The sequence below is a fragment of the Pempheris klunzingeri genome, chromosome 14 (genome assembly GCF_042242105.1).
Source record: "Pempheris klunzingeri isolate RE-2024b chromosome 14, fPemKlu1.hap1, whole genome shotgun sequence".
Lineage (NCBI taxonomy): Eukaryota > Metazoa > Chordata > Actinopteri > Acropomatiformes > Pempheridae > Pempheris > Pempheris klunzingeri.
In genome coordinates this window covers 6,885,337-6,901,353 of record NC_092025.1, presented here as the reverse complement: position 1 = coordinate 6,901,353, position 16,017 = coordinate 6,885,337, and the positions used below count along the sequence as shown (strand labels likewise).

The 16,017-nt window shown below is 41.6% G+C and overlaps 2 protein-coding genes across 2 annotated transcripts; both read right to left on the bottom strand.

The window, feature by feature from the left end:
- Window positions 1-2,629: 2,629 nt before the first annotated feature.
- On the bottom strand, window positions 2,630-5,882 carry rom1a (retinal outer segment membrane protein 1a). Its single transcript, XM_070844019.1, has 4 exons — window positions 5,733-5,882; window positions 3,326-3,756; window positions 2,963-3,209; window positions 2,630-2,833 (listed from the first exon to the last, which is right to left on the bottom strand). The coding sequence occupies exons 1-4, from the start codon at window positions 5,880-5,882 to the stop codon at window positions 2,630-2,632; spliced, it is 1,032 nt and encodes a 343-aa protein (XP_070700120.1).
- A 3,120-nt stretch (window positions 5,883-9,002) lies between these two features.
- LOC139213342 (uncharacterized) lies at window positions 9,003-15,061 on the bottom strand. The gene is made up of 10 exons (XM_070844018.1): window positions 14,913-15,061; window positions 13,470-14,608; window positions 13,118-13,387; window positions 12,831-13,018; window positions 11,665-12,744; window positions 11,261-11,289; window positions 10,879-11,040; window positions 10,321-10,387; window positions 10,049-10,153; window positions 9,003-9,809 (listed from the first exon to the last, which is right to left on the bottom strand). Exons 1-10 carry the CDS (start codon window positions 15,059-15,061, stop codon window positions 9,003-9,005), a joined length of 3,996 nt encoding a protein of 1,331 aa, XP_070700119.1.
- Window positions 15,062-16,017: the final 956 nt, after the last annotated feature.

Sequence of the window (16,017 nt, the reverse complement as noted above, 5' to 3'; positions counted from 1 at the left end):
GCTAGCCACTTCGCTTACATTAGCTTTCCGGGCAGCTGCAGCAGATACAGTGTGCGACAGCTGGACGATTCGCTCTTTCTGAACCGCTCCTCACTGGGTGTGACACTCACTCTGAAAGATGTGAAACACCACGTTAAATAACGCTTTGGTTGAATGGAGTGGCCATGAAAACAGCTACGAGCAAATACTACAGAGTGTTCGTCGGGACATCATTTGAAAGAAGATTAATGAAAGACTGTACATTTTGAACGCTTTTACACGGTGCAGGTTCAAAAAGGTCTGATCCCGATAGTGACTCGAACAATCAGCGCGCCGACATTGGGACACGTGACCAAAACGTCATCGCGTCTGTATCTATTCAGTTCAGGAGGTCCGTTTTACTGATCTGCAGCTCACACGTGTTGCCATAGACTATAGGGAAGCTGCTGATATATTCATTCATAAACCACAGGTTAAAGCCAAAGTTAAACACTGTTTAACACACAGCATCTGTTAAGATATTTATAATATTCTTGTCTGGAGCGGTTTGTCATTTTGGATATCTGAAATTATGGTTGGTAACATTTGGATTGTGGAAATCTCAAATGGGAGATTTGCCTTGTAAGAATACTATTGCAGATATCAAAAATGCAATCTTGCATACATAAAATTGAAAATCTACTACGCATTAATGGTTTGTCCTGATTCTATTTTTGTCAAATCGATATTCAAATGCAACAAAAACATGGCATGCCTTTTTAACATTTAATAGCTAGACTAGAAGTGATATTTGTAATCACTTCTTCCCAGTCAAGACGAACACTTCAGATATCCACAGCGACTTTTCGTCCTAGCACGTTTTCCATTCATTTGAATTTCAATTTCTAATATCCACAACATTATTTTCTAATATGAACATTTCAGGTATCATTTTGTCAGTTACTTTTATCTTTTGGATGTCCAGATTTGCATTTATATCAGTAAAAATGCTATCAACAGATATTCACAATGATTCACATTGTTTTTATTTCTATTGGTAGATATCTGAAATTACTTTTTTACAAGTTATGATGCCAGTTGTGGATATCCGTAATAACTTTTTTTCTCATCACAGTGTATTTATGGATATTCAAACTTACATTTTGGATATCTGGAATGTTTTTTTCCTAGCAACAATTCTATATAGTTATCAAAAATGTCATATCATTCTAGATATCATCTGATATCTAGAATGATATCTAGATATATTCTTGTATCTGTTTTGTCCTCCAGGTGGACTGAAATACCACACAAGAGACTAAGACTAAGTCAAGTCAAGACACTAACTAATATTGATTATTCCAACTGCATTATTAAGATTGAGGCCTTTGCACTATAAATACCTGGGAGGCCTCTGAGATCGTTAGTGATGATTAAAAACCCAAATATGTTCAATTTAACACTACATAGGAGGGTCCCTTGTTTTGAGTCATGGGAGGTCTGCCCAACCTCAGAAAATCACTCAAGACACAGTCACGTTTTCATAGGGAGCTTTAATAAAACTATTCACATGGGTTAAAATTACAAATAGAAACTGGAGAGGAGAAAATCTTTTGTTTTGGGCGAGAGTTTAGATTATTCTCATTTACATTTAATGAGGTGCCCAGGGACTTGAGGCTTGCATTCAAAAAGTTACATTTCAATATTATTGTTTTTTAGATTACTTTAAGAAAACATAGTCTTTGCATAGGTTACTCTGCATCTTCCATCCACCTGACGCAGGTATCTAACCGCAAGGGCAGCAGGTGGAGTATTAACAAATGAGATTAAAAGCTTTACCAAAGGTGTCCGAACAGAGGACACACTTGATGGCTTTCACTGCATTACTGACATCGATTAATCAGTCCTGATAATCCTATTCCTTCCACTCATAGGGAGAGGAGAGGCAGGGAGAAATTAACCACTTGGAGCGCCTGTTGTTGGGTGTAAGTGCATTAGGAAAAGAAGCAAAAAGTGACTCCAGTCCAATTAGTAAATTCAAACTTTAATGAGTCATCTCTTGTATTATGTCAGAGTCCTGTTGCACAGCAGAGCATTGTGCATCTCTACAGTCAACTTTACATTCTCGTTTTTGAAAGACCAAAAATCATTTTCATTCAACGCCTCATGAATTAGTTTACCCAGCAACTTACTGGTGTTTGTTTTTTTTTTGCTTTTGACAGACTTGTGAGTGCAATTAGCAATGCACATCACATTCAAAAGGTTTATTATTCATGTAGATATCAAGAAAAAATAAAACCAAGAAGTAATCCAAAAAAAATGAAGAACATGCTCGGTGATTTTGAGCATTTTTCAATTTAACGGGTGTCTCAAAAACAGCAGAAGTCATGGGTTTACAGTAACCTCTGTGGGTATTTTTGCTGATGTTATACAGTATGTGGTTAACAGAGGGGGTATCAGTTCAGTATATGTAATTTGAATGGGACAGTACAATAATATAATATACATTCTCCTGTAATGGCCATCTGACAATAAAAAATGCTATCTCTAAATCTTTGAAATTCATAGAAATTTGTGCATAATACTCTGTTTTAAAATTTAAATAATACATAATTCAGTAGTTGCCCTTTCTGTGTAAAACTTATTTACATGTGTGCACATGGTTTGTAGTTTAGGTGGCAACAGGAGCTGCATCGCCCTCCTCCACCTGGTTCGTAAGCAGGAGGAAGGACATCACAGGGCCAAAGTACTCCATCAAGGTCTCTTTCACTCCTTTCTCCAGCAAGTACCCTTCTGTCTCAATCTCTGTGTTTTCTTTCCCTGCCACTGCCTCCATGGAGGTCTGCAGGAACCGCAGGCTAACCAGCACAGAGCCCTGGGGAGAAAAAAGGAGGAGAAACAGGGGAACGAGTTAGATGTAGAGTAGATTCCCATCAAAGATCCACATAGATTACTGAATCTGCTGTAAATCACTGTTAAATCACTAATTCTTCTCATGGTATACCTGTAAGAGGAAGACTGACAGTACTCCAGCCCCGATGGTGTTCATCAGGCCCATGTAGTAGTGCACCAGGGCTTCCCTGCAGCCTCGGAGGTAGATGTTGAGCTCCTCGGTTTGGTATTCGTAGTTATAATGGGCTGTGTTGTTGGTGAGCTGGTACTGGATGCACGGCCGTGGAGAGCTGGGGTTGCAGCAACTGAATGGGACTCCGTCCAGTAGGTAACGGCCATCCACATTGCTCTTAATGCGACTAAGGAGGCAAAGAAAGATGTGTTTTCGGATTACTGACATGTTACTTTATGATACATTGCTGATATATTCATACATGCATACAAACCCCATACCACTCTACTTTCCACAACTTACTCTTTCACTTCCTTGGAGCTGAAATCAAGGTAGCGGTTGCTGATCCACTGGACCTCGAACCAGTCCCTGAAGTCGTTGTTTCCACAGCACTGAAACTCCATCTGCAGGCGATCGATGTTCTGTTTCTGGAAGCAGCGGCCAGGGGTGTCCGTGTCTTTGTAGAAGCGGATGCCGTTCCTCAGGCCAACCTTCAGAGAAGACTCCAGACTGCCCTTCATTGCGTAGCTCATGATGACAGCCAGCAGCATGAGGACAGTAAAGAAACAAGAGACAGCAAAGTAGGGCTTCAAGAAGTTCTTCCAGCGAGGAAATCGACCAGCGTCCAGAGCATCCTGACAGATCTTTGAGGCAAAGTAGTTGATACCCAAGGAGGCCAGACCAACAATCATGAGGGTGTTGGGCACGATATGTATGTCCGAGTTGTCCATTACCTGTAAGTAAGTCACACAACATAATCAATATTAAACAAAATCAAGATAGGCCTTCTTGACAATAATGCATAATCTCAAATTAATAGCATTTCTTCCCCACTGAAGCTAAATGTCACTGGTTTTGAGTGAAGTATCCAGATCTGACTGCAGTTCTAAAAGTACAGGTGCCAATTATTGGTGTGCTGTGCCTAATTTTAAAAACATGTCCAACTGATTCTTGAATCTTGAATTTAAAGCTAAAGTTCTCTGAGTTTGCCCTCCCATCATGTAAACGTTGATGAATCCTTGAGGGTTTAAAAGCTTTAAACTTTTATTTACAAAGGGGAGATTTCCCTAAATGCAGCCATACTGATTTTCATCATCAGCATTACAGACAGTCACGTAATAATTCATGGCAAGGAGTCTACTGAGCACTGAACAGCTCACTTAAAGCCGTTGGGGCTGAGCTGTGCAGCTCAAGGGCACCTACAGTCACTGCGGTGCCTGAGGGGAGAGGACGTGCCACTCACTTAGCCCAGATTTAGCCAGTGCAATTCATAACTACGCAGTTCAAAAACATGGCTCTCTAAAGACAGCACAAGCACACAGAACAAAATATATGAAAGTGGAAGTGTTGCCTGGTGAGGTTATCAAGTATATGAGGGTCTGTATTGTGTGTTGGATTTTGTTTAATCCAGGTTGGGAAATTAATTCTAAAGTGGTTGATTTTAGTAGAATGGAAATTTGAAATCACTTTTAAGAAAAGCAGTAATTAGGTTACAAAGTTAAGCATTTTCAGAAAAGCCCTTTTTGGTTTACGAGGACACACAAAGTGTTGCACAGAACCTGTAGGGTTTTTACAGATGCCTCACAGTCACATTGATTACACTGATTTTGTTTGAGTGCAAAATGAGGGGATAACAGTGGTGTAAATTACATGTAATGTATACAGCAGCACGACATGATGACATTTTTGTGAGCCTTAAAGCCTCTGTGATCTATTTATTTTTTACTTAATGTGTGTTTTCTTTTTACGTTTCCTGTTCATATCTACATGTCCGCTTAAACTTTTTACAGTCATGCACATCAAATCCTGTCATAACCACAGCTGTGAAAGGTTGAAACAAAAGAGGTCAAAAAGGATTTTGCCACAAAGTTCTTATGATTTTAAATAAATATTTTTGTACTTGAAATAGTATTGATAACATAGTAAAAGCTGTACTAGCACAGCTGAGCAAAGATGATGATGTTTTTGACGCGGCACATAATTAAATTATGAAAATTATTCAAATGTGGGGATACATTTCGTCTAAACATGCTAAAAACAATGTAGATTTGGTAATAATGTATTAATGTGTTGTCGCCTTTGGGTGTGGGGATTAGGGTGATTATGACTGACAGAGCCTGCTTTATCAAATGATGAGTCAGGAGCCAATGTGGGTCACAGGTGTAATTATCTCTTACTGGTCTCCAGTTAACAACAATGTTTTCTTTAAGAGATTTAATTCAACCTTTAAAGACACTTTTTCAATTTTCTCCTAAAACAACAGTGCCAATAGTTTAAAAGCCAGACAGGCATAGACGGTAATTGTCAGGTGTGCTTGAGGTTACTCATGTAGTTCATTAATGGGTGTCGATTGTATCAACTTCCAGATGCTGGCCATCAGTGTAGATATTTACTGGACAACTTAGAGTTTAGAATGATTAGCAGCAGATCATGTGTTAGCTGTTTTCTCTGTCTCATCAGTATCATCAGACCAAAGGCATCTAGGCATATTGATTTTCTTCCCAGGATGAGCACAGTTTAACTACACACACACACACTTACACTAACAAACGGTGTTATATGCCACTCACCTTTGCAATTAAACTGTGAGCAATCAAACTACTGATTGCTGTAATTTATTGATAACTTTTGTGTAAAAACATAGTCAAAAACACTGAAGTTGTGTCATTATGAAGTTTCAAAGTCATAGCATAGAAAAGTTGAAAAGTACCTCTGCCCTCCTGCGGAGCTCTGTCTTTAGGATACACCCCAGGCTGAAGGTCATAGCTCCGGCCACTGTGGCACCCCAGGAGAGGAGCCACAGTCCCTGGGCTAGCTTCACCCTTTTCTGAAAGGGGAACTTCATCTTCATCACCACCATGGTTGCAGCGAAGGTATCTGATCCTTACCGGGGGAATAGGGGAAGGAGAACGATGAGCCAACGAGGGACGATGCTGTGCTTGGTCTGCGAGGAAGAAGGATAAGTGAGCGGCAGGACTCTGAAGGCTCAGGCAGACAGATGACAAACCTGAAATTCAACACTGAATCTGAAAGATACACCAGTAGCAACAGAGCAAGCACAATTAAAAACACACTGTTGATAGCTTTGTGAGAAAAAAAAAGCTTTTATCCAAAACGAAAAAGTCTCTTGACTTTTAGTGCAAAATCCTTAGAGGATAAATTTTAGAGCTTCATATCCCAACTGTTGCATCTCCAATTAAACAGATGTTTGCCTCAAAGTTCACCTTATTTGTCTCCCCAAAAAGTGCTGAAAAAAAGTCCAGTTATCTCCACCAACCACTGTGTACCGTCCAGTGTGCCACACAGTGGATTTGGCACACTGGATTTGGCAAACCTGGATACTGGGAGCGTATTACCACTAATGCCGGCCTATCCTATTAAACTGGTCTGTGAATCCAGGCCATTGTCTGCTCAGCACCCACCACTCACACAGAGGGACAGGGCTGATAAAACAAATTGAACCTGACAGGGAGGTGGATATTATTGTGAGGCTTTAACCGTGTAACACTTATCCTCATGACACAACTTCACATGCACACAGGAATGAATCTGTCTTGAGACAAAAATGAGAGATGCATTCAGATAAATAAAGGATTTTGATAAATATTTTATCAGAATACACATATTTTATTCATTTTACATGTCTGCTTCTTATAATTATGAGATTTCTAGCAAGCATGCATGTCCATGGTTAGTGAATAAATACACTTTGATGAAATATTCCTTCCCATGAGGAGCGCACAGGGATAAACTCTCTCTGCAGATCATCAGGTTGGACTGTCTGCAGAATTTAAGAATGATCTTTTTAGACAGAATCAGTAGAGCAGAAAGAGGCTCCCTGCAGCTGGTACTAGTTTACCTTTTCATGCATTCTCCAACCAGGTACAGGATCCATCATTTCAGATTTTCCCTGCTTATCCAGGTCAGGGCCACAGCAGGATAGCTCCCTTTGGCCACCAAAACACTCTGATGCCAGCTGGGAGATGTAGTCCATGTCCTGTTGCCTGCTGTCTGATGCAGAGTCACAACTAAAGCTTTTGAGTAAGAACCAGAAGTACAGAAGCAAGAAGTCCACACCCAAACCTGCAGCTAACTTTAACATGCTAGCACAACGACAATGCTAACATGCTGATGCATAGCAGGTGTAATGTTTACTATGTTCACCATCTTAATTTACCATGTTAGCATGCTAATATTAGCTGTCCAGCCATCCATTGTCTATACCGCTAATCTTTAAGGGTGATGGGAATGTCATTAATTTTGCAGGTTTTTGGTCATTAGCATCAAATTAGGTAATAGGTACTATAAAGCTTTGAATTGTTATTATCATTATCATTATTATTATTATTCCAGGTTCTAATCCAGATCTTTCTGTGTGGAGTTTGCATGTTCTCCCCATGCTTGCGTGGGTTTTCTCCAGGTACTCTGGCTTCCTCCCACAATCCAAAGACATGCAGGTTGATTGGTGACTCTAAATTGCCCATAGGTGTGAGTGTGAGAGTGAAAGATTGTCTGTCTCTCTGTGTTGGCCCTGTGATTGGCTGGCGACCAGTCCGGGGTCTACCCCGCCTCTCGCCTGAAGTCAGCTGGGATTGGCTTCAGCTCCCCTGCGACCCTGACGGATAAACTGTATAGATAATGGATGGATTATTATTATTATTATCATCATTTTTATTGTTATTATTATTATTGCATTGCTATATTCCTGCCCACTGTCCACCTCCATGAACACATGCATTAAAGGGATTAAAGGGTAACCAATTCTTATGACCCGTTCATTATCTGTGAAACAGCAAAGAGCCGGACCACTGCTCTGAAACCTGGGTCACATCCTACCCTACAGCTACAGCCCCAGTGACCTCCTTTAAGGAGATGGGCCCAGACGTTCACTGTGTCAGTTCTACCTGCTGAATAATAAGTATTTATAATACATTTATATGTCCTATCATCAAAAACACATCTCACGGAACACCTGGCAAAGTTTCTCCTCTATGCCCCTCTTTCTATATAACTAAACTTAGAGCCACTCCTGCATTCTGTACACTGTCTATTCCTGATCATAAATAAAACAAAACAGCTGAAATGATGCCTAATCGTTTGCTCAATTGGTTTATTAGATGTTACATGGACAACATTTACACAAACTTATGAAATGGCATCAACTGGAAGCATTTCTTTTGGCAGGTTAATTATGGTAACAAGAGGAAATAAATGCTTTCACAAAAACAGGAGCATATTTTGAAAAACATTGAAACTATATTTATTTATAAGTATTTATTATGTTATAGAACAGATAGAAGATGTTCACTAAGGCTACTTTTTAACACTGAAAAAAGACAATCCTGGTTTTAGATCAATACTTGTAGCATATAACATTCAGCAAAGCAGAACTGTGGCTACCTACACAAGAAGTACATCTTATATGAATACATAATGTTTCATGCAACAAAGCAAAGAGATACACAGAATAATTACTTTTTTAATTCCACTCAGGTGAAAGACAAGGGAAGGAAATGCTTATATCTGTATTTATACAAGAAAAATACACATTTACATTTTACTTTTAAATGATCAAATCTAAACTGTGGAGGATGTTTCACCATGCAGAAAAAATACAGTTAATGTTTAAATACATATATTCTTCATCTGCATCCAATTTCTGCAACAAATTAGTGTATTGAACTGCTTTTTTAGTAGGTTTAGTTTAGTTTAGTTTGTGAATGTGTGTTGAATGTCTGATTGAGAAACATATGAGGGTGGTCAATGTGCTGTCTGAAAAGTGTTAGTTAAAGACTAAGTGATCAAATCAAATCCAGTAAGTCTAACAGTTTGAACTCATAAGGCATGTCTCCTCAAACTACATGTTACGTAGAGAGACTGAACCACTGAGCCACTGAAAAGGAGCTTCTATGAGCTTCTTTCATTGTAAATGAACTAAATGAGTGTATCAGACACAGTGAACAGTGAATTAATGTTTTCGTCACAGCTGTGTTCGCTCCCCTTTCAGCACTTCGTCTGGAATCCCTCCTGTCCAGCCATGCAGCTCAGCCCGGCCCTGAGCTTTGCCTTCACTGGTCTGCGCCTCACATATAAAGAGGTTGAGCATCTGCTCGGCTGACTGCAGGCTGGCCAGGCTGCTGTCCGCCTCCGACATCCTGCTCTCTAACGGCCTCCCAATACCTGCGTCTCCATTGTTGCTGGCTCTCCAGTGATGAATGATCTGGTTATCTAAATCCTCGATGGCTTCGTCCCCTGGCTGGTGGAGGTCCATCATGGCCTCCGTGCCCCGTAGCTCCTTCTGCATGTGGTGGCGTGCCAGAGGGATTTCCTCCAGGCTGGCTGACCGGATCAGGATTGCAGAGCCATGGGCTGGACTTGGGGTGATCCTGTAAGTGCCCTCACCTTTCATGACATCAGACAGATTCTCACTGTGGCTGGTGAACTGGAGATGAGGTATCTGCAGTGGGCGCGGTGCGTGTCGCCTGATGATTTCCTCATCCCCTGACTCGCTGTCTTTGTCCATGTCTCCTTCCTGGTGTCTCCAAATCTGACCTCTGTTGGATCCTGTCAGTATAAATCGTGGGGTCTCATCTCCCATCTCTGACCAATCAGATTCCTCCTCTTCTGGAACTGACCCCAGAGGCTGCTCCTGCCCGCCAGCTTTGGCCTTTCCATAGTTGTGGCTGTCCATGAACTGAGCCGGAGGGGGGGTGATGGGGACAACCACCTGAGTAATGGCATCATCTGACCGAAAATGGAGGTCAGTTTTGTGCAGCACTGATGTTACCTAAAGTAAGTAGGGGTTATAAACTGATCATTTAATTGATTAAATGATGAAAAGGCTGAACACTGTTTTCTTTGTATGTCTTGGTCTGTCTATTCTTTCCCATAGTGGTTAACACAAAACACAAGGAGTATTTTTCAGTCATCGTGGTGGTGCCCTTTTCTGGCTTTCCTCCCTGGCCTCTCAATGTGTTTGTGACACCACCGTCTGCCCAGAGTCTCAGAAGGAAGTTTAGAACTTACATTAAATGTTTCCACACTGTTGGCAAATTTTGCATTGGCGAGCTTCTCCGTCAGTGCTGAAATACGTTGGTTCAACCTCTCACGCTCTCCTTCCATACTCTGAGCCTGACACAGAAAGTAAAGGAAGCACATAATAATCACAAATAAACCTTCAGTAAGGAAGGAACTTATGTAACTGTATCCTCCCCCAAAAGTTTGAACACATTTTACTGCTTTATGTCACAAATTGTTTCTGTAATCATTTAGAAAGCCAGAAATGCTTCCAATCTCACCACTGAATGAAGCTTTTTCTCTAGAAGATTATTAGTCTGTTGTGTGGAGGAGCAGTTGTCGTGCAATCTAAATAGAGCCACAGACAGAGAGAGAAGTTATCACATTGGTTAGACTGGATTACACTTTGAGATATTTGAGATCATATGTATTCCAATGGTACAGATAGAAATATCCAGGTACAGCAGCAATACATCACAGATTATTCGCCTTTAGGTATCCACAAGTAACCTTCCTGTTACTTATCATGACAAAAACCAGAACACCACATGAGCTCAATTTCATGTTTAATAGGTTAATTAATTGAATAATGAATTTATTCTGAAGCCTCACAAGTGTTGTGAGGAACCCCAAACTTCTCTCATGGAGCAGAAGTTGATATTCTCCTAATAGAACATTAGATTAATGTGGATTTGCTCCAATTTGCTGGTTGCTTAAGAAATCCACTGTTGCACATTATTTAAAATGTAATCAAAATGCATACTCCAAGACAAGGAAGCATACACATATGTTTCTGACTGGAGGGGTTAAACAAAATGTGTTTTTTGTGCTCTTTTTACCTTTTGAACTTGTCTGTGAGGTTGCTAAGCTCTGCACGCGTCCTCTGAAGTTCTGCCTCCAAAAGCTTTTGGCTGCTCATGAACTCCTCTCCTAAACACTCCATCCTCACTGCAGTCTGCAGCAAACTGTGATGCAGACCTTCATTCTGCTCCTGTAGGACCCTATCAGGATGGAAGAGAGATAAAAGTGAATGAGACGAGTGTGCACGAGCATTTGATGAATTCATTTAAGAACACTCACTTTCATTGCTCTCATTTAAAACATTGGGTGTAAAATTACACAGGTCTATGACATTCACATCCAAAATAATTTATGCTATGTCACAGTTATCGCTTGGACTTTTACTCATTAACTAACCCAAAATAATAACATTACACTTACATGATTGTACCCAGCTCATGAGGCGTTTCCTGTATTAAAGAAAACAAAATAAATGTGAATGGAAAAATTACATTCAGAAAACATTCTTAATGATACCAACAGGTTAAAGGTAAAACAAAAATGAAATAAGAACAAAGTTAGAGGGTCAGTTTGATTACTATTAGTTTGTGCATGATAACTAATCTATTGTTCTGCAATAACTAATCCAATGTCTGCAGTGACATGCACACTGGTGCCCAAATCAATAACCAAGTAAATGAGTGGAACAGTATTACATAAGCTTTAATCAAGCATGTTTAACATGGGAAACTATTGACTTGCCTATAATTACTTTATATATATATTGTAATAGGGGATTTATTTCATGAATGACTATAGTCTTAACCCCAAGAGAAATGTCATACTTTATGTAATGATGAGCCAGTGAAGCTTGTCTGTTCCTCTTCCTGGCTAGAGGGGCTGCTAGTGTTCCTTGGTGAATCAGCCTTGCTGGACAGAGACTCCAGTTTCCTGTGTGAAGGTGGACTGCTGGCAGAATGCCCCTTTAAATGAGTTCTGTGGTCCTCAAGGTCATCATGGTCAAGATCATTGTTTTTGGAGTGGAGATGGGATTCAGAGTGATGTCCTTGGTAATGACTTGCATTCCAATGGTGATGCTGACGGTCTGGACTGTGGTGGTCTCCATGGTGATGCTGATGAGATTCATTGTGGCGGTGTCCATGGTGATGCTGGCGGTCTGGACTGTGGTGTTCACCATGGTGATGTTGATGGCCTGGACTGTGGTGGTCTCCATGGAGATGCTGATGGTCTGGACTGTGGCGGTCTCCATGGTGATGCTGATGAGATTCACTGTGGTGGTCACTATGGTGATGTTGATTGTCTGTGCTGTGGTGGTCTCCATGGTGATGCTGATGGCCTGGACTGTGGTGGTCTGCATGGTGATCATGATGAGATTCACTGTGGTGGTCTCCATGGTGATGCTGATGAGATTCACTGTGGTGGTGTCCATGATGATGCTGACGGTCTGGACTGTGGCGGTCAACATGGTGATGTTGATGGCCTGGACTGTGGTGGTCTCCATGGGGATGCTGATGAGATTCACTGTGGTGGTCACTATGGTGATGCTGATTGTCTGTGCTGTGGTGGTCTCCATGGTGATGCTGATGGCCTGGACTGTGGTGGTCTCCATGGTGATCATGATGAGATTCACCGTGGTGATCTCCATGGTAATGTTGATGGCCTTGATTGTGGTGGTCTCCATGATGAGGATGATGAGATTCACTGTGGTGGTCACCATGGTGATGCTGATGGCCAGGACTATGGTGGTCTTCATGGCAATGATGATGAGAGTCACTGTGGTGATCACTGTGGTGATGTTGATGGCCTGCACTGTGGTGGTCTCCATGGTGATGCTGATGGTCTGTGCTGTGGTGGTCTGCATGATGATGCTGATGGTCTGCACTGCATTGGTCTCTATGGTGATGCTGATGAGATTCACTGTGGTGGTGTCCATGATGGTGCTGATGGCCATGACTGTGGTGGTCTCCATGGTGATGCTGATGTGCTTTACTGTGGTGATCTCCATGGTGATGATGATGAGGTTCATTGTATTGGTCGCCATCATGATGACAGCCAGAACTGTGATGCTGAGCAAGGCCATGGTGGTCTCCATGGTGATGGGGATGGGTAGGCTTGTGGTGGTTACTATGGTGAAGATAAATAGTTGGGCTGTGGTGATCTCCATGGTCACTAGTTGGGCTGTGGTGTCCATGGTGATGTGGTGTAGAAGAGTATTCATTGTCTAGGTGGTTGCTGTGCCGGCGGTGACCTGAAATGTGACAGTCTCCATGGTCTTGCCTTGGGGTATGGTGACCTTCACGATGATGAGTTGGGTTGTGGTGGTCCCCATGGTGACGATGATGATGATGAGCTGTATACAGGTGATCTCCAGGGTAATGATCATGGCCATAGTGGTCTCCATGGTGATGGTGACGAGCAGGGCTATGATGGGCTCCATGGCGATGATGATGAGTTGCGCTGTGGTGCTTTCTGTGGTGATGAGTTGGGTTATGGTCTCCATCCCGATGGTCTCCGTAGTGATGGTGATGGGCTGTGTTGTCATGGTCTCTATGGGGATTAGAAGTGTTGTGGTGGTCACTGTGGTGAGACGTGGGGCGATGGTGGTGATCTTCATGATGATACGTAGGACTGTGTCTGTGTCTGTGGTGACGGAGATGACTTGGACTGTTGTGGTCACCATGGTGATGATGATGACTGGAAGTATGATGGTCTCCTTTGTGGCAGTGGTTGTAGTGCTCATAAGAGGGCGAATGTGAGTGACGCTCAGGAGTTTGAGGCCGCGAGTGACATCTTTTCAAACAGCTAATATCAGTGCAGCTTTTGGGCCTGTGATGCATGTGATGAGGCGAGTCTTCAGAACAGTGACCATGATGGTGATGGAAAGATTTAGAGTGAGAAAGCTGAGTAGAGTGCTTGGTGGTATGGGAGAACACACTGGAACTAATTGAGTCTGCGCTACCTGGCCGACTCCTCTGCTGTCTGTCTTTCTCACTGCTGTCTACCTTAGTGGATCTGACAGAGGCCTGCCCTGGACTGCAGGGTCTTTGAGCATCTGTAACTCCAAGAGTAGTGAGTCTCATTGGGCTGAGCACCTGCCGAGTGATCTCATTAAGGAAGGCAGAAAACTTCATTTTTTCCTTCATTAAATTCTTCCTGGCTACACTTTCATTTCCATGCTCTTTGGGTCTAGTGAGAGCCTCCATCGATTTGGCCTTGCGGAACCTTCCGTCATTTCCCGAGCCTCTTCTAACCCTCTGTGTGTTCTTCAGGGTGCCCTGAGAGGAGCCACTACGAGAGGACTTGACTTTCTCCCGTTTCTGTTTGGCAGGGAGTCTGTCTTGATGACCTTGCGTATCTATCAAAGGGGCTGTGTCGTCTCCTTCTTCAGAGTACCTGTGTTTCCTGGAAATGTCAGTGCAGGACTGTGAATGCTGTGGCTTCTCAAGTGGATATTTATCGAAACACTTGGTGCTAGCGTCCGAGGACAGGCTAGAGGAAGAGGAAGATGTTGAAGAGGAGGAAGAAAAGGAAGAGGAGGATGAGGAAGAAGCAGAGGAGGAGGATGTTGATGAAGAGGAAGAAGAGGAAGATGAGGGTGAAGAGGAAGCAGTTGAGGAAGTATGATTTTCTGAAAGAGAACGGTGGCGATGGTTTTGCTTGCTGTGGTAATGAGGAGAGTGAGAGTCACGGGTCTTGTCATTATCACTGTGACGTTGATGGCTGGGATGAGGATCACTGAATATGCTGTCCTCTGCTGTTGAATTTGTACTATTTTAAAAAGAAAAAAGGTGTTAAAGACACACTGGATACTGAAAGGTTAATGATAATGATAACTCTTTTTGTAATAGCAGAGCAAATGCATGAATCAAAATCTCATAACAAATCTCATAACAAAATCTCATAACAAATGAACTTGGGCAAAGGGGCAGATCTCTGCTTACTTTAATCATTCTTATTCAAAAACTAAAGCAAATATTAATACAGTAACATGAAATCTATTTGAAATTTAGCACAGGTTCCATACATGAGAACAGGAACTTAACAATGGGAAAAAAATACTTAAAAAACATACTCATGGCTGTCATTGTCTTCTGACTGATGTATGTTTTGTTGGTGTCGGTGATGACGATGGCCTTTGTTCTGCTGGTGGTGCTTCATCTGTTGAGATTTGGAGTTAGCAGTCTTTCCGTGTTTGTGGTCTTTTTCTTGATGGTCGCACATCTCAAACCTGTTGTCTTTGACGTCTTTACTGTCCCAATGAGGATGAACAGGTTTGAAATATTTCTCCATAGCCTGGTGCTGCAGCTGTGAGAGTCGTCCTCAGAAAGTGGCACGATATTGATCCCTGGGGAAATATTTTTAACTTTGTCACATAATAAGTCTAATCTATTTACAAAATTTCTACAAAAACATGGTAACATCTAAGTTTGATTCATACTATCATTGCAATAAAATAGGAATAATACTGGTTTATTACAGCAGTAACATGGTTGCTGATACTGCACATCATATGTGAACTACGAATGATATACTGAATAATATAATATATGAATAATATACTGTAATGTATTTTCTGTGAAACATAATTAATGCAGCAGTACATGCGGTGAAAAACAGATGGAAATTAGCAGTGTGCTACATCTGGTGCCATATATTTATTGTACACTGTTCCCATTTTAAATAAACCAATCAACCAATAAGTACAGCCGAGGGTAAGAAAATAGTCCCAAGCTGACTTCTTTGGGAAAAATGCAACTTTTGAAACATATCATTACAGAGCAAGTTCTAGGTTTCTAATGCAAATTAATTATAGTTCAGAGAAGTAAATTCAGACATTTGTCTGTGTTCTACTGTAAAGCAACATCTGTACTTACACTCTGATGGAAGCCACAGGAGTGACACGGCCGCTGGTGTTCATTCAAACACAATGACTCTGTCTGTCGGTGAATCACCTCCTAATTGAGCTGGGAATCACATGTGAAACCCACACACACACTCACACGTCGATATATACTGTAGTCTTGTGCCATCCAATGACAGAGGGGCCAGTTGTTGCACGCAACTGCGTCTGCACTGTGTACTGTACACGCAGCTTATACATGTCATACCAGCATACTGTATTGTACATATCGAGTATAATTTAAAATTCAGCAAACAGGTGATCCATACATAGTGTA

Coding starts and splice junctions, on each gene's coding strand:
- rom1a (XM_070844019.1), bottom strand. CDS start 5,882: ATGGTGGTGATGAAGATGAAGTTCCCCTTTCAGAAAAGGGTGAAGCTA. Junction 3,757..5,732: donor AGCTCCGCAGGAGGGCAGAG/GTACTTTTCAAC, acceptor ACTTACTTACAG/GTAATGGACAACTCGGACAT. Junction 3,210..3,325: donor AGCTCCAAGGAAGTGAAAGA/GTAAGTTGTGGA, acceptor TTGCCTCCTTAG/TCGCATTAAGAGCAATGTGG.
- LOC139213342 (XM_070844018.1), bottom strand. CDS start 15,061: ATGTGCGACCATCAAGAAAAAGACCACAAACACGGAAAGACTGCTAAC. Junction 13,388..13,469: donor TCACCACAGACACAGACACA/GTCCTACGTATC, acceptor TAATCCCCATAG/AGACCATGACAACACAGCCC. Junction 11,041..11,260: donor CATGAGCTGGGTACAATCAT/GTAAGTGTAATG, acceptor CCATCCTGATAG/GGTCCTACAGGAGCAGAATG.